Source organism: Myodes glareolus, chromosome 11 (genome assembly GCF_982192425.1).
Source record: "Myodes glareolus chromosome 11, mMyoGla1.1, whole genome shotgun sequence".
Taxonomy (NCBI): Eukaryota; Metazoa; Chordata; class Mammalia; order Rodentia; family Cricetidae; genus Myodes; species Myodes glareolus.
The window spans coordinates 72,322,415-72,346,747 of NC_142036.1; the positions used below are offsets into that span (position 1 = coordinate 72,322,415).

General features: G+C 39.3%; 2 protein-coding genes across 5 annotated transcripts in view; both read left to right on the top strand.

Moving 5' to 3' along the window:
* The window catches only part of Strn3 (striatin 3), an 82,515-nt gene that overhangs the window by 13,049 nt on the left and 45,133 nt on the right, over positions 1-24,333 (top strand). For all 4 annotated transcript variants that reach the window (XM_085697667.2, XM_085697669.2, XM_085697668.2 and 1 more), the window contains exons 2-4: positions 16,434-16,537; positions 16,893-16,966; positions 22,496-22,577. In XM_085697667.2, coding sequence (XP_085553793.1) covers positions 16,434-16,537; positions 16,893-16,966; positions 22,496-22,577 — 260 coding nt within the window. The remainder of the gene's footprint in view (positions 1-16,433; positions 16,538-16,892; positions 16,967-22,495; positions 22,578-24,333) is intronic.
* On the top strand, positions 4,536-10,793 carry LOC125388039 (tRNA (guanine(26)-N(2))-dimethyltransferase). The gene is given in 8 exon segments (XM_087911805.1): positions 4,536-7,584; positions 7,586-7,760; positions 7,763-7,789; positions 7,792-7,887; positions 7,890-8,297; positions 8,300-8,456; positions 8,458-8,528; positions 8,531-10,793. Coding segments are annotated over 8 exon segments (1,344 nt in total). The 5' UTR covers positions 4,536-7,392; the 3' UTR covers positions 8,749-10,793.

The window sequence follows — 24,333 nt, forward strand, 5'->3', positions numbered from 1 at the left end:
AGCAGGCAATCTTTTTCTTTCAGCAGTTTGAATTCAACACACTTCCTTCATTGTTTCCAATGGGAATTCAGCTGTGATGAGTCACTTTTCTTTGAATGTTTTCATGATTTTTCCATTTTTCACGACTTTTGACAGTTTGATTGTGGTGTATTGTGTTGTTAATCTCTGAGTTTATTTTATTTGTAATGAATTGAGCAACTGTTTTTCATCACATTTAGTAGAGCTTCTGAGTTTTTAAAATCGTTATTCTGCTGTATCTTTTCTTTATTCATATTTATTGACTTCTTTAGTTGTGTTTTACAAGTTTCTGTGGGTTAATTTTTCTTCATTTGTTTGATTCTCAGTACAAAATTTCAAATTGTCTGATTCCTTCTGTCTGCTTATATCTGCTCTTGAGTTTTTAATTTCTTTTACTTTTCTTCTTTTTTTCCTGAAGACAGTGCCTCATATATCATAGGTTGCCCTGGAACACACTCATTTCTGGTTTGTGTGGATCCTGAGATTTCGCTGTAGTGAAAGTTTAGGTTTTTCTCCGGTCTTTCTTGACAAAGTACTATATGTGACATAGTCTTATAGAATTCCAGAATATGTTCTAGTATTTAAAAATCTCTACACCCATCTCATTGCTTTTAAGCTTTTTACTTAACTTGTTTTTCTCTAAAATCAATGATTTCAAGTAGCTAAGATGTCCAACAATTGTCCAACAGTTGAGGCAAAGCAAGCAGGCAGACATGGGCTGGAGATATGGCTCAGTGGTTAAGAACACTGGCTGCTCTTCCAAAGGTCCTGAGTTCAATTCCCAGCAACCACATTGTGGCTCACAATCATCTGTAATGAGATCTGGTGCCCTTTTCTGGCATGCGGGCATACATGGAGGCAGAATGTTGTATACATAATAAATAAATAAATCTTTAAAAAGAAAACCAGCAGACTTGTTTGCATTAGACAAGTTCAGCATCTACATAAGGCTGCTGATAGAGTTTTCAGGAGTTCAGAAGGCATGTCAAATAGTGGCAGAACTTTGGGAATGAAAGTTTTGGAGACAACGTTGAACTGGGTAGAATTCAGGCTGGCCTCTCTCACCATCCCTCTCCCTTTCACATTTCTCTGGCCTGTGCCCTCCTGCTTCTGGAAAAGGCACTTGGAAGGGTTCCAGGCCTCTTCTGCCCCATCTACTGGCTTCTGATTTTCACTGTGATTGCTGCTTAGTGGTTTTCATAGCTTCTTGTGGAGTGTCACAAGGTTGCTGTATTTGCCAATGTTCAGCCCCATGTATTAAACACCCCTGAATTGCTTCAGTCCTTTGGTTAATTTCCATAGTACAAGAGTAATTAGTTCATTTTTATTCTTTTGCTAGTGTTCTTACTGCTTGCATGGAGCACTGAATTTCAGTGTTTTTGTTTTTTTGACAGGGATTCTCTGTAGCTTTTGGAACCTATTCTGAAACTTGCGCTGTAGACCAAGCTGGCCTCAAACTCACAGAAGTCCTTGTGCCTCTGCCTCCCGAGTGCTTTGGATTAACGTGTGCCATCACTGCCTGGCGCTCTCTCTGTCTCTCTCTCTCTCTCTCTCTCTCTCTCTCTCTCTTTTGGTTTGAATTTCAGTTTTTTTTTTAACTGCAATTTCTGCTGACATTTCTAGTGTTACTGTGAAACTAGAATCTGTAATAACACCAGCCCTTGATAAGTGATGCAAGAGTTTCTTCTCCAAGTTTAGAGGGCTCAGACAAACTTAGGGCTCTGTATTCTTTGATGGAATGGTCAATCGTGAGGCCACCTGAGATAATAGGAGAGTTTAAAAGTTTATTTTAAGGCCCAACGTACTGAAGTGCTTTTCAAGGTTCTTCAGGATAGTTAAGAGGCAAAGGATTGAAAGGGAGGGCAAAGGTTTAGGTCAGAACGTTTGTGGGTTTGTTTTGTTTTGTTTTGTTTTTCGAGACAGTGTTTCTCTGAGTAGCCCTGGCTATCCTAGAACTCCCTCTGTAGACCAGGCTGACCTCGAACTCACAGAGATCCACCGGCCTCTGCCTCCCGAGTGCTGGGATTAAAGGCATGCGCCACCACCACCATCTGATGGTTGTGGTTTTTTCATAGAAGGGCATAGGTTGGGACTGGTTTGAATAATTTGGGGGAGGTTCTACAAAATGGGTTAACCGATTTCTTGCTCTAGCAGGATTAAGGCCTGGTTGTCAGGCCCTGGGAATTACAGGCCAAAAATGAGGACTGTATAGTTTGTGTAGCAAGAAAGGCAGGCTCCCTACTAAGTCTTGTAAGAATTGGCTAGTTCTGAGAGGGCCAGTCTCCCTAACCAGGAAGGTTTTAAGATGTCAAAACACAGCATGCAGGAAAAAGAAGACATATACTGGGGCTGGAAGAGTTTCGTGTTAATCATCCCACATGCTTCGTCCATTTTTCAAGTTTCCAGTTACTTCCCCTTCCCCATGTGAATCTTAACCTTGGTTTAACAGATCTTCCCAAGTTGAGAATTTAATTTTGATTGGAGTTGGGATTAAATTTTGATTTAATTTTGGTCTGCTACTCTTCTTACTATTCTGATCCTGGCTGTCTTTGGTGTCTTCTTGTTATAGGAGAGAAGTATCTGAAAAGTAACTGAAGAATTTTCTGGCCTTTTACTTTCACTTCTTGTGACTTTTTTTTTTCTAATGGATTGTCTTTTACAAAACTAATTTTTCATGGTTCTCTGCAATTACTGTTTCCCTCATCCTTCAAAAATGCTTTTATATTTTTCTTTTTCTAGAGAAGAGGTTGGCAAAACGTGGCTTGCAAACCAAACTCATTCTAGGACCTGCTTGGATTTTTAGTAACTAATTTTTTAAAAATTTATTGTCCTCGGGGCTGGAGAGATGGCTCAGAGGTTAAGAGCATTGCTTGCTCTTCCAAAGGTCCTGAGTTCAATTCCCAGCAACCACATGGTGGCTCACAACCATCTGTAATGGGGTCTGGTGCCCTCTTCTGGCCTGCAGGCATACACACAGACAGAATATTGTATACATAGTAAATAAATAAATATTAAAAAAAAATTATTGTCCTCTTGGGGAGCTAGAGCTATAGAGCCACCATAGGTGGGTAATGTGAACTGAACTTGGGAAGCAAATGCTCTTAACTGCTGAGCCATCTCTCCAGCTCTTCTTCCTCCTTACTATTTAAAGAGATAAAACGAAAACAGTAAGAGGACTGAAACAAAAGTCATTTACCAAAAGGAGTTGTCAGCTTTTGTCTTCTACTGGCATACTTGGGTTACCACATGGGGAAGTTTTATTGGTTATATTTCTGCTTTTGCTTTTGTACCATCACCACCATTGATGGCGATTGGCAGCGGGATGCCAGGTTGTTGGTGACCTCACTTCATTTTAAAGTCTGCTTTCTTAAACCATTTTCACCAGTGGTTACAAATTGGGCATCTTCTGTTACCATAGCTAACTGAGATACTATTTGGCGCGCGTGTGTGTGTGTGTGTGGGGGGGGGGGGCCGTTTGGCTGTAATACAGGATGGGCAAAAAGTTCAGTTGGCCGCATTTCAGAACTTGCAGTTGGCATAGATTTAGAGATGTCCTAATTTGTAATCAAGGGCTATGCCCTTAAGTCCGTGTTTTGAGTAATCATCAGGTGAAGGTGACTTAGGGAGGCAGCTCAGTTGAGAACCAGGCAATTCCTGAAGGAAGAGTGCTGACAGCTGAGAGCTGTTTGCTTTCCTGTACCACTCCCAACAGCTGGACAATAAATAAATCATTCCAGAAGGGAGATAGGTTAATATATCACTGTGACTGTTAGATTCACTTTCATTTAAGAAAACAAAAACAAACAGTGATTAGTTCCCCTCTCCCTTCTGTTCCTTTCTCCTTCTTTCCTTTGACCTCCTTTTTGATGCTGGGGATTGAATCTAGGACCTCATGCTGAGAAGTGCCCTTCCATTGAGCTTTATTTCAGTCTTTCTTGTTTTGAGATAGGGTGTCACTAAGGTTAACCTTTGTGAAGCCCTAAAAGGTCTAAACTCTGATCATCCTGCAGCACCTCTTTAGTCGGTAGGTAGTTAGGGGCCTCTAACACCAGGTGTGACTTTTTTGTCTTTTGAGACAGCCCCTCTCACCATATTTGGTTGCCTTTTGATCTTTCTGCTTTAGTCTGGGATTAGAGGCATCTATGATTATGTTTGATTTTCTTCTTCTTTAATGAATTAATACTTCTAAAGAGAAAGCTGTAGAATGTAATTCTTTCAAGTTTTATGTTTTTCTTTTTTTGAGAAATATTTAATGTCAGGGCATGTTGGTGTCCTCTTTTAATGCCATCACTTGGGAGGCAGAGATAGGTAGATCGTAGAGTTTGAGGCTCTGGTCTACAAAGGCAAGTTCCAGGACGGTCAGGGCTACAGAGAGAAACCCTGCCCCAAAAAAACTAAAGAAAAAAGATTGATACTCACACAGGCATAGAGTCTTATATATATTTAAATTTACTTACTGTACATGCGTGTACAGGGGTGTGTATGTATGTCAGTATCTGTCAAAGGACAACTCTCCTGCTCTTGGAATCTTGGGATCAGACCTGCTCACAGATAACTCTATTTGCTGAGCTCTGTCTTCCTTGCTTTTAAGTTGTATACTGTCAAGATGGGTGGGTGGTATTAAGACATTTTGAAAAGATTTGTTTTGATTTTAATGTGTATAAATGAATTAACCATTTTAGCATTGGGAATGTCACAACATAATCCTAAAATAATTGTAGAAATTGAATTTAGTTAGCATATCATTAGATTTTTATGTATATTTATTTGTTTATGTATGTATTCATGCATGTGCTATCGTGAGTGGTGTGTGTGTTTGTATGTGTGTGTGAGACCGATAAAAGACAATCTGGGAGTTGGTTCTCTCCTTCCACCATGGATTCACGTACCAAACTCGGGACAGGCATGTTGCTAACATATTTTAAAAGACATTCAATTCAGTTTTCACATTTAACAAGTGAAGAAGCCAAGAAAGGCTAGTGGGCATTTATAGCTAGTTAGTGATAAATAGGGATTCGAATATATATCTGTCTAGATGTCCAGGTTAGTGTTCTTGGATCAGTATCTTATTTCTTCTCTTGATTTTCTGTAATTCCTAAAAGAAGAGTATTAGAGTTCTAAAATTGAGTAATTTTTTAAAATGACTTTTTGGAATCATCTTGATCCTAGGAACAATGTTAAATAGTATCCAGATACTTTAATACCAACAAGTAGTTTCTGAAGGGATAGCATTTTGGATAGATGGGTCTGATTTATTTTTAATTTTCCAGGAAGATGATTTCACTCTTAACTTTCGAAACTTCTAATGACTGTAAGTTGTCAGGTAATGGAAACTCTTCACAAAATATGTAAGAAGTCTGAGTCTATGCTAGATTCCCAGCAGTGGATTATCTGCCCTGCAGATCTTCTTTATCGTTACTGTTGCTTGCATCAGTTTGCATTTGCACTTAATGTTCATGTCAGGTAATAATAATTTGATTGTTGAGGGCTAATATTAAGGATAATAATAGAGGTAATTTTTAAGATAAATATTAAGTAAAGTTGAAATTATTTCTAATGTGAAATAATTGTTTTATAATAAAAGGCAGGAAAATTACATGTTTTGTTATGAGTTACTCAGAAGTCCAAACATTCTCGCCTTAGAAGAATCATTGTTACTGTTTGATTTTCCTCTCTCAGGCAGGGTCTGGTCTGTCCATGAAGCTCAATTTGGTATTGAACTCATTATTTCCTTGTATCTCTAAGAATGGGATTATATGCATATGTTCCTGTAGCCTGTTAAAATTCGCCACAATTCTAAATGCACAGTTCAGTGTACATTTAGTGTTAAGTATTTCATCTTGTTACACGACCAGTTCCTAGAATGTTTCCTCTTTTCCCAGCTCCTGCTATCCCTCATTCTACTTTCTGTTTCTGAATGATCTTTTAATGTGCTGGGTCATCATACAAGTGGAATGGTATTTTTCTTGTCACTCCCCCTCTTATACTGTCCTCAAGGTTCAACCATGTGTTGTATCATATGCCAAAATTTTCTTTTATTACTGTATTCCCTACCTCCCTCACTCCGTGCTTTGCACACATGTGTGTGACTGACAATTTCTCATGTATTCCAGGTTGGCCTTGAATTGACTATGTAGCTGAGGATGATCTTGAGCTTTGGATTCTCTTTCTTTGCAAGTGCCAGGATCACAGACCTGTGCTACCATACTGGAATAATATTTGTGTGTGTGTGTGTGTGTGTGTGTGTGTGTGTGTGTTTGTGTGTGTGTGTGTGTGTGAGAGAGAGAGAGAAGAGAGAGAGATGAATTTTTTTGCTTGTCTTTTAATCTGTTGATAGACATTTGGCTTCTACTTCTTAGCCTTTGTGAATTTGTGTAGATTCTGAGACTATGTTTTCAGTTCTGGATTAAGCCAGGAGGTAGGATTGTTGGATCAAATGGTAGTTGTTTTTTGTTCTGTCTTGTTTTTCATGACAGGGTTTCTCTGTGTAATAGTCTTTTTTTTTTTTTAATATTTCTTATGTGCATTGGTGTGAAGGTGCAGATTCCCTGGAACTGGATTTTTAGACAGTTGTGAGCTGCCATGTGGGTGCTGAGAATTGAACCCGGGTCCTCTGGAAGGGCAGTCAGTGCTCTTAACCGCTGAGCCATCTCTCCAGCTACTGTGTAATAGTCTACTGTCCTGGAACTTGCTTTGTAGACCAGGCTGGCCTTGAACTACAGAGATCTGCCTGCCTCTGCCTCCTTAGTGCTCTGCCTCCTGAGTGCTGGGGTTATAGGTGTGTGCCACCACTGGCATGTACCTATAATTTTAATTCTCTGGAGGTTGCAGTAGGAATATCTCAAATTCAATGCCATCCTGGACATTGGACATTAGTAAGAAACTCTTTTAAAAAGAGAAAGCAGAGTCACGTGGCCAGGCCACCCTGTCTGCCAACATGGCCATTCAACTTAATGTGGGAAGCGACTTGTTGGGTCCTGTGAGCAGAGAGATGTGCTGTGATCACTGAGTTTGCTCAAATTCATCAGGCCAAGGGAATCCAGATCAAGGTGCCAAGAAAAAAAGGACTTGCAAAAAGTGACCGAAAACTTGTCTGAGCAAGAGGAGAAAAAGGCTGAACAGAAAGAGAAGGAAACCCTGGCCCCAGAAGACTAACTAGCCTCTGACTGCTGCAGGTGGTGAGATCTGCAAGGAAGGACTACGAAGTACTGAAAGGCCTGTCAGCTTCTGGTCTGTGCTCCATCTGATTTGTCCTGGAAGTTCCTGGCCTCCAGTCTCTGCTTGCCAATGATTCTTCTGCTTGGACTGTAGGGCCTAAATGTACAGCTCAGTGGTGTGGCACGTCTTGTATAGCCCAGCTAGGTAGATGCCCAGATGCTGATGTACCAACAACAAAAGGCATCTGAGTGTTCTGATGTTATTTACTTGGATCCCTGTGGCAGCCTCACCCCCTTCCTGGATGCAGCAGTGCAGGCTGTGAGTGGAGGATTTCTGTGTGCCACCTGCATGGACATGGTAGTATTGTCAAGGAACAGCAGAGAGATGTGCTATTGCAAGTATGGGGCCATACATGGCCCTCAAGAGCTGGGCCTGCAATGAAATGGCCCTGAGAATTGTTCTACATAGCGTGCATGTGCATGCCAACTTGTACCAATGGTTCATGGTGCCGCCACTCAGCATCAGCGCTGACTTCTGTGTCTCGTTTTATGTGCTCATTTTCACAGGCCAGGCCTAGGTTAAGTCCTCAGCAAGCAGGGCCTGGTGTTCCAGTGTGTGGTTGCAGAGCCTTCTACCTGCAATGCCTTGGCAAAGTGTTGGGAGATCCTGTTGGCAAGGTCAAGTTTTCTGTGGCCTCTGGTTCTCCAGTGACCTGAGTGTGACTCACTGTGGACAGCAACACCAGCTTGGATGCCTCATGTGGGCAGAGCCCACCCATGACCTAGACAGTGGCCACTGTACCCTGGCTGCATTTGTTTATACCTCCAAGCAGATTCAAGGTGTTCTGAGTGTTGGTGGTGAGGAACTTCCTGATGTCCCTTTCTATGTACTGGACCAACTAAGCAGCACCTTCCACTGCAACACACACTGCTGTCTGCAGCTTTGGTCAGCTTTCCTTCACACTGCCTTCTGAATCTTTCTCTCCCATGTCTGTAAGAATGTAGGAAAGATAGATGCCTCCCCTGACCCTACCCACTCTGCCAGCTCTCTGGAACATCATGTTGGGAAGACTGTCCACTTGAAATGGGAGTGGCTGTCAGAAACCAGTTCAGCATTCCAAATTCTGTAAAACCCAGACTGAAGGCCAACTTCAACATCTGGGAAGACTCCAACCCCAGCTCCAGCCAGCAAGGACTCAAGCACTTCCAGACCAATTCAGAAGCCACCTGGGGTACCCAACCCCGTGCCCAGCCAGGAGGCAAGGCAGCAAGTAAAGATCTGGGGGAGAGTTAAGTGAAGGTTGCTACAGAATAAGTGGAAGGAGCCAGCTGAGGACCCAGCCCAGTGGGCAGCTGCTTGAAGACATTTCCATGCAAATAATTCAAGGAGGGCACCTGTCAGCGAGTGGACCAGTTCTGTTACTCACACAGTCCTGAAGCACTCATGGCCTCTGCTGATATTCCCCTCCTTCCCCCCTCCCCCCTTCACACAGACTGTCCAGAGACCACCACCAAGATCTCCCCTGGACCAGAGGCTGCTGATGGAGCCACTGCTGGGCCAGGTGCGAACTGAGACAATAAAGAGATGTTGCCTTCAAAACAAAACAAAGCAAAACCAGAGAAAAAAAGATAAGGGCTGCTGAAGTAGTTTCTGGGTTTACACCCCCCCAAAAGATTCATAAAATAAAAATTAATTTTTAAGCAGTCTGAGATAGTTAGAAAGGACTGGTTAGATGGGGTAAAGTTACTTGCTAACCTGAGTTTGATCTCTAGGTTCTGCATGGTAGAAGGCGCGAACCAACTCCCTCAGGTTGTCCTCTGACTACCACAGCTGTCTTGTACTGCTTGTGCACTCTCTCTCATATATAGGAAATAAATAAATGCAACTAAAAAATGAGTTGGATAAAAAGATACGTCTTGTAGGACTTTTCTAAATGGTTGTTAAAATGATTAAGTTTGTTATTCTTGAAGGAGTGGTACATGTTCAGTAAGAACAGTGCACTTCATAAAAGTTTGTTTTTCAGTGGTTTTAATTAGTGGTTATTTTTTTTTTCTTGAGGTATTTTGAAACTATCCCCTCACAATAAGAATTAAGTGATTGTGGTGGTTTGAATAGAGTAGCCTCCCATAAACTCACACCCTCAGTTGGTGAAACTGTTTGGGAAGGATCAGTAGACGTGGCTTTGGGGGCTCAGGCTTCGAGGTTTTAAAAGACTCGCCAGTGTGCTCCCTACTTTCGGTTCAAAATGTAAGCTCTCAGCTGTTCCTGCTCCCATTCCTTTGCTCCCTTATGTTCTCCAACCCTCTGAAACCATAAGTGTGAATTAATACTTTGTTTAATAAGTTGCCTTGGTTATGGTGTCTTATCACAGTAATAGAAAAGTAATTAAGACAGTGACTTTATTAAGTTTTAAATTCTTACATTTTCTTGTGAGGAGTAAACTTAAACTTTTTTTTTTTTTGACATTCTATGTGGAAAGAGGTCATGGGATTTTAGACACTTAAAGCCTAGGTATCTTGAAATACCTGTAGTTGTGATTGGTTGTCTGTCAAGTGAGAGACACTTTTGCAGAATTTCTAGCTCTGGCTAGCTTGGTACTATTTAGTTTAGACTTCATATTTCTGGCAGTCTCATGGCTCATCCTCCCTAGTGTGACGGCAGGATACACCATGGCCCACTTACTTCTTCATTGACTGTCTATTATAAAATTTGAAGTTAATCTCTCCTTTTGTGTGTATGTTTGTTGGAGTCTTATATATCCTAGACTGTCCTTGAACTCAGGATACTTCGTCTTAGCCTGCTGAGGAATGACTAGGCAGAGTGAATATGTTTTTACTCTGTTACCTTGTTTGAGAACAGCCAGGGCTACAAGAGTGAAATCCTGCCTCAAAAAGAGAAAGAATTCATTCTTCAACCAGCTATAGTCATGTAAAATGTAGTTGGAATTTTGGGTCTGATGGTACTTTGATGTTTTGATATTGATGTTTAGATTATTCATTAAACATTGTTTATTCGTCTGTCTGTCTATCTATCTATCTATCTATCTATCTATCTATCTATCTATCTATCTATCTATCTATCTATCTATCTATCTATCTATCTATCTATCTATTTTGAGACAGGGTTTCTCTATGTAGCCCTAGCTGTCCTGGAACTCACTTTGTAGACCAGGCTGACCTCTATCTCACAGAGACCCACCTGCTTATAACCCCTGTTGTAAATAGAAGGGTTAAAAAAAATAGATTCAAGTTTTACTTGCCTTTGTATGTCTTTTCTTAGTGTTTCTTTTTTCCCCGGAATTCTTTCCCATTGATAACATTGGAAAATAAATGTAACTACTGCATGCAAGATTTTGTTCGCATGTTTTTTTTTTGGTGTACAGGTAAAAATAGAGTACCCACCCTTTGAGTTGGACACTGGGTTTTATTACACGGTGATTGATTATACAAAGTTTTATATATTTTCCCTCAACACACTGAATTATGGGATAAATATTTTTTGTGTGGGTTTTAGAAAACATCTCAACTCAATTGTGAACCTTCTAATTAAAGCATCTCTCTCTCTCTCTCTCTGTGTGTGTGTGTCTGCCTCTCTCTCTCTCTCTCTCTCTCTCTGTGTGTGTGTCTGCCTCTCTCTCTCTCTCTCTCTCTCTCTCTCTCTCTCTCTCTCTCTGTGTAAGTGTGTAGCCCAGGCTGGCCTTGACCTAGTAACTCTCCTCTAGGTCATCTAACTTCTTCAGCATATCTTACTGATATGTACCAGCACAACCAGCCGCCTAAGTGTTGAACCATTTGTATGATTATTTATTGTATGTGTGTGCACCCATGTGTGTGTACATTCAGATGCCAGAAGAGGGTGTCAGGTGTCCTCCTCTGTCTCCAACTATTCCTTGGCGCAGAGTCTTTTCTGAAACCTTGGGTTTTCTCAGCTAGACTGAAAGCCAGCAAGTCCCAGTAATCTTCCTGTCTCTGCGCCGCCCTTGAAGCTGGGATTACAGGAATGCACAGGCTGCCTGACTTGTAACATGGGCATTAGATTTGAACTCTAGTTTTTTCTTTTCTCTTCTCTTCTCTTCTCTTCTCTTCTCTTCTCTTCTCTTCTCTTCTCTTCTCTTCCTTCTCTCTCTCTCTCTCTCTCTCTCTTTTTCTTTCTTTCTTTCTTTCTTTCTTTCTTTCTTTCTTTCTTTCTTTCTTTCTTTCTTTCTTTCTTTCTTTCTTTCTTTCTTTCTTTCTTTTTCTTTCCTCTTGTAGACCAGGTTGGCCTCGAACTCACAGAGATCCACCTGCCTCTGCCTCCCAAGTGCTGGGATAAAGATGTGTGCCACCACTGCCCGGCTTGAACTCTAGTTTTCACTGTTGCATGACAAAACTCTCTTAGCCATTGAACCATTTTTTCAGCCCCTGTATGATATTCATAATATATATACACATATACTGTGTGTGTGTATAGATTATTTGCTTATATGTCACTCTATCACTTGAATACCCTGAAATTATTTATAACTGAACCTTGTTTTAGTAAAGGGCACGTGGAAAGTAATTGTAAATCAAGTTTAGACTAATGCTGCTTGAATCCACATTGAAAGCTTAGTGCTGGTGACCCCTAGTGGTTGTTGTCAAACATCAGCGAATACTAAATAATTCTATGATAATCAGATGTTTCATGTGGAATAAATTCAGGAGATGTATAAAATATGGTCCCAGATATTGAAAATCAGCAACAAGGTTGGGTTATATTGAGTTGCCAGCTAATACTGGATAGGGAAAAACAAATTTGTAAGCTTTTGCTTTAGTAGTATGTTTGATAATAAATTACAAGCTAGCCACTTCACTTTTTACTTTTTTGTTTGTTTGCTTGTTTGAGACAGCATATTTCTATGTAGCCCTGTCTATCTGTGAATTCTGTGTGAATCAGGCTGGTCTTGAGCTCAGTTCTTGAATTAGAAGTCATGCACCACTATATCTGTCTTACCTTTATACTCTTTAGAGCAGAGTAGTTAAAAACTTCAATTGACTTAAGAAAATTTTTAAAAATTGATTTTTCCGCCGGGTGGTGGTGGCGCACGCCTTTAATCCCAGCACTCGGGAGGCAGAGACAGGTGGATCTTTGTGAGTTCGAGACCAGTCTGGTCTACAAGAGCTAGTTCCAGGACAGGCTCCAAAGCCACAGAGAAACCCTGTCTCGAAAAAAACCAAAATAAGTAAATAAATAAATAAATAAAAATTGACTTTTCCTGGTTCTCAAAAAATGTTTTCTTTTTGAATGTAGTTTAGTGGAATACTTGCCTAGCAAATGTGAAGCCTTTGATTCAAAATCCTAGCACTCCAGGTAGAAAGGAATGGGAAGCCCTACCTTCATTGAAGCAGCCACACCATTCCATTGTAAGATGCCCTCCCCACTTTTAGCTGGTTGAGATAGGTCTTGGCCCTTAGCTTTAGGAAGCCTGAAATTGGACAGACATGTGGTTCAGGCCAGCTAAGCTCAAAACCCCCCTGCCTTTAAGAGTTATAAACTATACAAGGCCGGGCCTGGTGGTGTACACCTTTCAAAATCTAAGCACCCTGAGTTTGAGGCCAGTCAGGTCTAGATAGAGAGTTCTAGACCAGACAGGAATGTGTGTGTGTGTGTGTGTGTGTGTGTGTGTGTGTGTACATGTATGTATGTGTATAGATAGGTAGAGCCTTCAAAGAAATAAAAGAAAAAGTTACAATGCTGTATATACATAGGGTACATAAATGTAATTATAATTATAGATCATTTTGGGTGGTATTGACTTTTTTTTTTTTTTTTTGGTTTTTCAAGACAGGGTTTCTCTGTAGCTTTGGAGCCTGTCCTGGAACTAGCTCTTGTAGACCAGGCTGGCCTCGAACTCACAAAGATCTGCCTGCCCCTGCCTCCCGAGTGCTGGGATTAAAGGTGTTCACCACTGTCTGCGCCCCCCCCCCCCCACCGTGCGGTATTGACATTTTTAATTGTTAAAGTCTTGTTGCATGGACACGGGATATGTTCATATCTTAATTTCTTTCATCAGTGAAAGTGCAAGTTTTTCACATCCTTGGTTAATTCCTAAATATTTTATCTTTTAAAAAATACTTTGTGTGTGTATAAGTGTTAATGTGTGTGTGGGTGCCTAAGCCACATGCATGTTCTTGCATATAGAGGCCCGAGGTTGAAATTGGGAGTTTTCCTCAGTGGCTCTCCTCTTGGTTCATTGAAGCAGGGTCTTTCAGTTGAACCCAGAGTTAGCTTGTTCAGGGAACTCTTTGTCTCTGCTTCTGTCTATGCTAGAATTACAGACAGGTGGCCAGCGCCAGCCCAGCTTTTGTTTAGGCTTTATATATTTTATTTAGTGTGTGTGTCTGCACCTGTGTGTGTGTGTGCTTATGGAGAGCAGAAGACAGCTTATGAGTCAGCTCTATGCTGCTATCGGAGTACCAGGGATCAAACTCAGGATCAGAATCACTTGGCAGCTAGTGCTTTTATCAGCTGAGTCATTTTCCTGACCCCCATTTTATATCTTTTAAAAATCACATTATTTTTATTTCTGTGCATATGTGTGTCTGTTTACATGTGTGTATGCCCCGTGTGAATACAGGTGCCCATGGAGCCCAGATCTTCTGGAACTAGGGTTAGGTGCCATGGAGGTGCTGAGAATTGAACCCTAGTCCTCTGTAAGAGCAGCAAATGCTGTTAACTGCTGAGCCACCTCTTCTACCCCTGTTAAGCACCTTTAAAGCAATTATTTCCACCCCTAGTGTTTTGTGCTATCATCTTTTGTAAAGTATATGTGTCCCGCTCTACCGTCTCGCCAGCAAGAACGACGCGGCACACTTAGGATCCTTCTGCAGAAAAGCTTTAATGCGTCTTGAGAGAGAGAGCATAAGCTTCCAAAGCGGAGACCCAGAATGAGGGGAACCCATCCCTTATATAGGAAACAGTCCTCGCTTCGGACGTGTCACTCCTGGATTGGTGCGCTGCCCATCAACCCAGATGACGCCTCGGGAGTAGGCGGGGACGCAGCAGTGGAAAATTACCAATTACATGCGCATTATCTTGTTCACCTGGCAGTGAAACCGGATGCCAGTGCCATCCTGTAATGGAGAATGTGGTTGCGGCCCTTCACATATATGTCTTTGTTATTAGTTTGTTTGCTTTTTATTTAGTTTTATTGGAACATTTTTCTGTCTCTGTATTGATTAGTGTCTTTTATCTTTTTAGGTTTTGTTTTTCTTTTATCTGGGTATGTGTTTTAATTCCTTTGATTGTTATATCTGTCTTTAAATCCCCAAATCTATCAACTCTGTCTTCCTGTAAAATAAAACAAATTATATATTTTCTTATTTTAAGAGGGAAGAACCAGGGCACAGGCACAGATGAATTATAGCAAAACCAAAGTCCAACAGTGTAAAGCTCAGTGTTAGACACTGGGGGACTCCTGATATTCGGGGCTACAGAAAGATTGGGTAGCTCTTCTTGGGCTTTGCCCTTTACAGCACACAGCTTGTATTCGAGATTCAGAATAGCTCCACCCTACTACTGTCTATGGTAATCATCCCCTGGTGCTGGTGTCTCCAAACTGCTGGGATCTCTGCTGCACCTTCAGCCATATCCTCTCCTGACCTCTCTTCAGGGACTTTGACTTGCCACCTGGTGCCAGAGCCTCAGCTTCCCCCCATGACCCCTTCAATCCTAGGACTTCTTCTACAACTGAGGCTGCACCATCACTAGTAGCTTTTCTGGCCTCTCATAGTGCCAAGCCTCAGCTGTACTTCATGACTCCTTCATACCTTTAAAATCATTACCACCTGAGAGACTCTTCCACAGTACCAAGTTCAGTTGCCAGCATGAGGTACATACAGCTTTGCCTGTTTGTGCTGATCTGAGGAAACATATCCCATAAGATTTCGACTCAGTGATGCTGGTTGGTTTTTTTAATCATAGCTTATTTTTCAGCCCCAGCAAACCAGAACCCAATTTCATTTTTCTCTTACTTTTTGGTTTTCAAGACTGGGTTTTTCTATGTAGTCCTGGCTGTCCTGAAACTTGCTCTGTAGATCAGGCTGACCTCTAACTCACAGAGATCCTCCTGCCTCTGTCCCTCTCTCCCTAAATAATGAGTTTAAAGGAGTATACCACCACCACCACCTGGAAATATTTTTTTTCTTTTTGAGATGGCTTCTCTACATAGCCCTGGCTGTTCAGAACTCACTATGTAGACTAGGCTGGCCTGGAACTCAGAGATCTGCCTGCTTTCCAAGTGCTGGGATTAAAGATTTGTGCCAGCATGCCTGGCCAGAACCCAGGTTCTTAATTCAAAATATTAAATGGTCCTGATAGAGCCTTTAAGGGACTCAAACTTGTCTCTGAAACTTGACAAGTCAGACCTTGCCTCCATCCTCTGCACTACTAAGTTCTCATAGTAGTGTATTAAGCTCTGAACACTCAATTTTTTTGCCCCTTTGGGCAAGAACTTTCCACAACTCTCTCCAAAACATGGTCAGGTCTGTACAGCAGTACTCTACTGCTGGTACCATTTTCTCTGTCTTAGGGTTTCTGTTGCTGTGATGGAATATCATGATAAAAAGCAATTTGAGGAGGAAAGGGTTTATTTATCTAACAACTCTCAGGGTCCCAATTCATCACCGAGGTAAGTGGCAGAAACCTAAAACAGAAGCCACAGAGGAATGGTGATTTATGTCTTGCTCTCCCTGTCTTCCTCAGTTTGTGTTCTTGGACACCACAGGACCGACCAGCTGCCCAGGGCTGGAACCAGTCACAGTGGGCTGGGTCCTCCCACATTAACCATTATGAAGAAAATGCCCTACAGGCTTGCCTATAGACAGTCTGATGGAGGCATTTATTCAGCTGAGGTTCCACTTCACAAATGAAGGTGACAAAGTCCCAACCAAGACATTTAGTATCTTTTTTCTTCCTAGTGTCAGAACTGTTCTGACAACTGAAATCCTTTGTAAATTTTAATTTTATAAAGGTTTATTTTATATGTATTTATGTGTGTATGTATGTATGTATGTATGTATGTATGTCTTTGTTATTAGAGGCCCTAAAGAATTATAAAGAAATGGCCCATTTATGACTCTTTATTTTCAAAGAGGATGTTATCTAATGGAAACATTTCTATGAATTTCAAGTCTTGAGGTCATGCATAAAAATGTTGCAGTTGCTTTTATTGTTTTTCCTATTTTGGTTCTCTGTATTGGTTAAGGAAAAATGAAATAAATGCATCTTAATGTTTTTAGGCACGGATCGCATTTTTACAAGGAGAAAGAAAAGGTCAAGAGAATTTGAAGAAGGATTTAGTGAGAAGAATAAAAATGTTAGAGTATGCATTAAAACAAGAAAGGTATGTATATTTCATTTCTTAATGTGACTAGAACAGAGCAGTGTTGTCTTTACATCATTGTACACTTTAGTAAAGCTTTTTCACATCTTCCTTAATTTACTTAATTTGTGTACTGGAAAAGAAGTGAGAAGTAGATTTAATATATTTTGGATTTTTTTTCTGTCTCTAAAGATCAGGAGAAATTTATCTTTTCACATACGTATATTTGTTACTTGGATAATTTTTCTTTAATAGTACATTTTAGTGTTTTTAGCAAAAAACTTTAAAAAGGGCACATTGCTTTGTTATTAGAGTAATGTATTAGTAGTACTCAGTTGTAAAAAAATTATTCTCTTACCAACTGTTAAATTTGCAGGGCAAAATATCACAAATTAAAATATGGCACAGAACTGAACCAAGGTGATTTGAAAATGCCAACCTTTGAATCAGGTAAATCTTACTTTTTTAAAAATCATCTCATTTTTATGTAACAGACATATGCTTTATTCTAATTTTAATTTTATAGCATTTGATGAATGATTATTATTAAGTGAAATTTGATGAAAGGATTTTTAAAGATATATTTTTATTATTTTAAAATTATATACGTGTGTATGTAAGCATACATGTATGTGCATATATGTATTTGTGTCCATAGAACACAGAAGAGGGCATCAAATTGGTCTGGAGGTGATGTTGAAGGCAGTTGTGAGTAACCCAGTGTGGGTTCTGGGAACTGAACTTGAGGCCTCTGCAAGAGCAATATGGAATCTCTCCAGCCCCTGGTGAAAATACTAAACAAATAAAATTTTGTTTCATTTGCCTCTCAATCCTGAGGTTACTTATCCAGGTCTCTCTAAAGCAAAACCTATATAAAATTGTAGACACATTTTTGCTAGTAATTAAAATCAAAACATGTTAAAGTAATTGTTTTTCTACCTGTAAGCAATTTTTGTCCCTTGTGTGATCTTAATTTGCATAGACATACATATGTGTATATATGTATGTATATATATTTATTTGTTTATATTTGGCTAGGTGTGGTGATACATGCTAAGAATCCTGTTACACTGGAGGCAGAGGTAGGCAGATCTCTAAACTGAATGCCAGCCTGATCTGTGTAGTGAGCTCCAGGCCAGCTAGGGCCTTATGATGAGCCCCCTTCCATGGTTGTTTTTTTTCTTCTATTTATGTATTTTGTATGTGTAGTAGGAGGTCAGAGGATCATTTTGGGGAATTCTGAACTTTGTAGGTTTTGAGTGAATCTGGCTCAGGTGGTTTGATTTGGCAGCAGGCACCAACTCCGGCTTAATTTTTAATACTTAAAATATCCTATTATCAGGAGAAGTTCTAAATAGCTCATTGTAGTTCAAAGATACTAGAAATTTGATTGGATTTGGAATTTATAGTCAGATAAAATTGAGTGTAGGAAAATTGTCTCCAGTTTTCTTTCTTCTTTATTAAGTAGTAAATATGAGAGTAATAGTTGATAAATACATAACCTAGAGTGGACTGATACAGAAAAGTTTAGTTTTAGGAGTCCATCTAATGGCATAGATTCTAAAAGAAAGAGGACCAAGAGGACCATTTTAACATGAGCAGACTTTGGGAATCATTAATAATTTTTTATTTCTTGAGTATCTGGGACTTGGTTACCCCAATTTTTTCCCCTTATTTTAAGACACAATTTGTATATCCCAGGCTTTTCTTCAACTCCATAGATATCAGTGGATGACTTGGAATATCTGATTCTTCTCTATTCACCTGCAGAGTGCTGGAATCGTGGGCATGGATAATGACAGCGCAGTCAAATTGAAGCCCGTGATGGTCTTAGTAGCTTTTTTTCTTTATTTTGATAGAAAATTTTTTTTACTTATAGTGTTTTTTTTTGGGGGGGGCTAAAGTCAACATATATGGTGGAAAAATAAAACTTACATAAATGTTTGTACGTATCAGTAAATTTTTTAAAATACCAGTTGGAGTTTGGTTCAATAATAAATACTATGCACTTGACAGAGGCAGAGCATAAATCCCACCTCAATTGATTATTTTTGAGTCATCCCTGCTTTGACTTTTAGCAGCAGAACTTTTTATTTTCTTGCTTTTTTGAGACAGGGTTTCTCTGTAGCTTTGGCACTTGTCCTGGAACTAGATCGAACTGGCCTCGAACTCAACAGAAATCTGCCTTCTTCTGCCTTCCGAATGCTGGGATTAAAGGTGTGCACCACCACCGCCGGGCTAGAACCTTTTATTTTATCTTCCAGTTGTCATAAATTGAGATCAAAGTGGCATTCATGTTCTTGAATGGTTCTATAGGCTCTGATTCTGAAAAACACTTATCATATTCTCCATAGAGAAGTAAGAATAAGAACTGGGAATGGTAGTGTCTGTTTATAATCCCATCAGCACAGGATAGGGGTCAAAGGATCAGAGCTCAAGGTCATTCTTAGCTAGTGTGCCCCTGTCTTAAAAAAAAAAAAAAAGAATGGAAGGTAGATAGATCTTTGTACATATTTACTACCCATAATTACCATAAGGCTGCAGTTGCAAATAAGACTCAAAACATATACAGGAAAAACAATAAATTCAAAGAGTCCTTTTTATAGTGTAGCTTTTTTCAGAAAAAGAGCAGTTAGTCTATTGCTTGTTTTTGGTTATTGTTCCTGGAGTAGAGTCTGTGCAATTCCTAGTTTATTTTATTGTAATAGTTTGTGTAAAACAAGATTATTAGCATATAAGTTCCTCCTTCCCATAACTGAAATTATGCTCAGACGAGTATCTTTTTGTCTATAATATATGTAAGTAAAATAATTTTACTTATATGAAACACAATAAAATGTTTTACTGATAATATTATTCAGAATTTTGAATAGAAAACAAAAAGTAAGCAAATATATACTATACTAAGTATAAAATTATCAAAGTATATTTATAGATAAATATTAAATGAAGTATCACTGGCTTTATAAATTCCTTTAAATGTAGAAAAGGAAATATGTAAAATACTGATTTGACAGATGCTGAAGATATACAAATGTTTATACCTCATTATTTCATATATTTCCTAAACTTATTTGGAAGATATTATATTCAAATACGTAAATGATTTTCTTGTTTGGAAAATAGGCAGTTCAGTAGAAAAGTGAGCAGAAGGCACAGGCTTTTAATCTAATCCTAGCACTCATTCTTTGTGTTTAAGGTCAGCCTGGTCTACATAATTGGAATTCCAGGACAGCAAGAGATTCTCTCTCAAAAAACAAACAAAAAAGTGAGAAAGAAAAGGAAAGTGGATGTACCTCATGATAGAGAGGGCATTTTATGGCTAGAAGATGAGAAATGATACTGTTATAATACTCAAAACCGCAGTGACTAGAGACCTTTACCGGAATAAAAAGGAGTGTCAAGTGTTGATGGACCTGTGGAATTAGCAGAGTTTGTACTTACTGATGGGGGAGTGGCACGTAAAGCTAAGGCCCTATAGCTGCTTTGTCTCAATTAGGAGAACATAGCACATATACCTAATATCTTGGTAATTCCATCACTTAAAATGTAGATATGTGGTCACTACAGCTTATATAAGAATGCCCTTAGTGTAAGTATAGTGAAAATCTAGAAGCAGCTAGAATGAATGTCTATCAACACTAAAATGGATAAATATGATACATTAGCAGGCAAAAAGCTATTTAGCAATAAAAGTAAAAAAAAAGTAACTATAGCTAAACTTAACAACATGGGTGTCAAGTTTATAAAATTGAAAATTGTTAGAAATCATTTCTGCCATTCACAAGTTAAGTTTTAACTGTTAAGGTAGTGTTAGTACTGTCTTCAAATAGCTAGTAAGTGATTTGAGGGACAGTTTCTAGGGATGCTGGTGTTTGTTGAGCTAGGTACTGATTGTTTGTTCAAAAATCCATTAAGATGTGTGCTTATGATATACTTCAAAGTTTATAATTGCCATAGTGGAATAATAAAAACTCATTTCAAAATGAGGAGGCTGTTTAAGTAGATATTACATTGTGTAAAATACTGTGTATTTTTTTTTTTGTAGTGGTGATGGTAGGGATCAAACCTAACATTCTGTGCTAAGTATTCCTTCACTATAATATACCCCCAACTTGATATAATTATTTTCAAGTGATGTTAATGTGTTTTTGTGGAACATTGGCTCCTGTTAGTTATGTATGTATTTTTAAGTAGAAGATACAGAATGAGGAAGTCAAATACTAATAGTTGTTAACTTTTGGTGATTGGATCCCCCCGAGACAGGGTTTCTCTGTAGCTTCAGGGACTGTTCTGACACTTGCTCTTTAGACTATGCTGATCTTGAACTCACAGATTTGTTTGTCTCTGCCTCCCAAGTGCTGGGATTCAAGTTGTACACCGCCACTACCAGCTGGTGATTTTGAACAGTCATATTTTTAAAGATGTTTTTGTCTCCAGTTGATATTATTTAATGATATACAGAGAAAAATAAAACTTGAGAGACTGTCAGAATTAAGTAATTACCTCTAGAAATTAGAGAATTACTTGTGTTTGAAGGAAGAATAAGAACATAATGAGTTGTTATGGTCAGAGAAGTAGTGGCTGCAAAAGATACTGTAATTATTACCAGTAGGTGCTAAGTGACTCCTGAGGAGTCTGGGGATGTAATAATTGAATTAGTTTTAATAATCTCATTATGAGTTAGGGGATTTTTCAAGCATTTCCCTTCATAGTACATTTATTTGGATAATGAGAATCTCTGTGGTGATAATGGTTCTACTGTAGAGGTAGTTTTTTAAAAGCTTAACTCAGCTGAAATTATGCTGTTTACTATGTTTAATTCAGTGGTAGGGATTGGATTTAGGGACTCTTCCCCCCACTTTTGTAAATGTAAACACTTTATTAAATAAAATAATGACTCTTTTACCTGTCATATATACTGTTTTTCTGAGCTGAGTATTGGAACACATGACTTTTAATCCCACTGTTTAGGAGACCTAAATAGGAGAATCGATTTGATGCCAGCTTGGCCTATATAGCATAGTAAGGCTCTCTCAGTCAGCAAACAAAAAGTCCCCAAAGTAGTAATAATCCCACTTTTTGATTTTGTTTATAAAAGATATTTATTGCTAAGCTGTAAATTACAAGGGCTCAGTGGAGTGAGGAGGCAAGTCTTTGCTTTTGGATGTCTGACAGATGTCTGGGACTTGGATTCTGAGTTCCTCATCAAGGCCCTTTTTACAGAAAACCTTTGACTATAAGGAGAATGAACTCCCCTTGGATTAGTCATTCACTTATACTTGTTTATACTTGTTCTGGACCTGTCTGGGATTCAGTTTGGAGGCGTTGAGAATCTACTGGGCATCCTGGAAGCTGAGGAGGTCCAAGAGGTAGTTGCAGACTTCCTGGCATGTTTCAAGAATAAATGGCGCCTGGATGGCTGTACCTACTGTCCTAGGGCCTAAAAAAAGGCTCTACCCACCACCTTGTGCCCATCACAGTGATCTGTGTTAGATACTGTTTAGCAGTCTGCTTCTTAACCCCATTGGAACCTTGATTTAATATTTTTCTAAAAAAAATAAAATCTGTGGTAGAGAGGTTAATGTCTACTTGATACAAAGTCAGAATGAAGTATATAGACATACATATATATGCACATATGTATTTCCCCAGTATATAATTGTTGATTTTGAGTAGCCTATATAATAAAACTTTTTAATCTTAAAGGTATTTGACAAAGCAGTTTATTTTGAAGCCCAGGCCTTTTAATTTTTTAATCGTGCTAAAGTACATTTGAGGTCTTTCGATTTTTAAAGCAGGTAGAGTACTGAGTTACTGAACAAACATTAAAGAAATGATCTGTGGTAGATCTTTTAACCTTTTTTTCTGTCTTATGTAAAATATTTTCATGTATAAATTTATTTCTGAAAAAAAAACTGAACACTGTAATTATAAGTTGAAATAATGTCTGCAAAACTTCCCATCCTTAATTTCCAGAGGAAACCAAAGACTCGGAGGCTCCTACAGCACCTCAGAATAGCCAGCTAACGTGGAAGCAAGGCAGACAGCTGTTGAGACAGTGAGTAATGATGTCAGCTTTTAATAAAAGTTATGAAAGTGCTTATATCAAGTCAGTTTATAAGTAAAAAACTTGCTTCAATTTACTGAATGTTCTTCATAGTGCTTCTTTTAAAAAATCCATTTGTGCTGGGCATTGGTGGTGCACGCCTTTAATGCACTCAGGAGGCAGAGGCAGGCCTGATCTACATACAAAGTGAGTTCCAGGAACTCCAGTGCTACACAGAGAAACTCTGTTTCGAAAAACAAAAATAAACAAGCAAAATTTGTATGTATGTGGGGGTGCGGTGTTGGTGTGCACCACAGCTGCTTATGGAGATGAGAGGATAGCTTTCAGCAGTTATTTCTCTCCTTTTATTTGGGTCACAGGGATGACTCAGATCATCAAGCTTGGCTGTAGGTAACTACCTACTCAACCCCTCCCTTTTCTTCCCCCACTCTCTCTTTAAACATGTTTATTTATTTATTTGATATACACTGGGATTTTGCCTGCATAAAAGAGGGTGCCAGATTCCCAGGAGTTACAGATAATTATGGGCTGCGATGTGGGTGCTGGGGATTGAGCTCCCTGAGCCTCCCTGGTCCTTTGGAAGATCAGCCAGTGCTCCTAACTGCTGAGCCATCTCTCTAGCCCCTTCTCTCTCTTTCTTATGTGGTTGAAAAATCTGAAAAACTGGATGAAGGCTGAACTAATGTTACATGGAGTGCGGTCCTTTTGTTCTGTCCCGGCTGCCTGGCTAGTTTACACCTGAAATAATCACACAGAAACTGTATTCATTTAAACACTGCCTAGCCCATTAGCTCTAACTTCTTATTGGCTAACTCTTATGTCTTGATTTAACCCACTTCTATTAAATCTGTGTATTGCCACATGATTGTGTTTGTTTAGTTTTTCCAAACAAGGTTTCTCTATATAGTCATGGCCATCCTGGAACTCACTCTGTAGACCAGGCTAGCCTCAAACTCAGAGATCTGCTTGCTTCCCTTCCTGAGTGCTGGGACTAAAGACGTGTGCCACCATTGTCTACATGTGTTCTTTTCTTCACTTGAACTTCTGTGTTATTTACCATTTGATTGTACCAGGTTTTTTCTTTAGGGCCACCAACCAGATTCCAAATCATGACACAGAGACTTAATATTAGTTTTGATTCCTTGGCCTATCTTAGGCTCATTTTTGTCTAGCTATTTTAACTTAAACCTTTTCTTCTTTATCTTCCTTTTGCCTCGGGACTTACTACGTTTCTTTTTTCTGTATATCTTACTTTCACTGCTTTTCTATGTCTTTCTGGCTGGCATCTGCCTGGCTTCTTGCCACAGGCATGTCCTTTGTTCTCTTGTTCTGCCCCCCTCCCCACCTAATTTTCTCCTCCTACTTATTCTCTGTGCCTTGATAGCCTCATCTGTCCTTTCTCTGCCTAGCTACTGGCCATTAATCCCTATATTAGACCAATCAGGTCCCTTAGACAGGCAAGGTAAAACAGGCTTTCATAATTAAACAAATGCAACATAAGCAAAAGTAACACACCTTCACACAGTTAAAGTAGTCTGCAGCATAAACAAATGTAACACATTATTGCCTAGTTAAAATAATATTCTACAACATTTGATCATGCTTGGATGTTTTAGGCCCTTGGCAATTTCATTCTCCTTTACTTGTGACTGCTTTATTTGTGCCCTTAGCTCTACCTTAGACCCTATGATGCATCATCATTTTTAGTATCATTTTATCACTTGAAGCCCACTGGTCAGTCTCAACA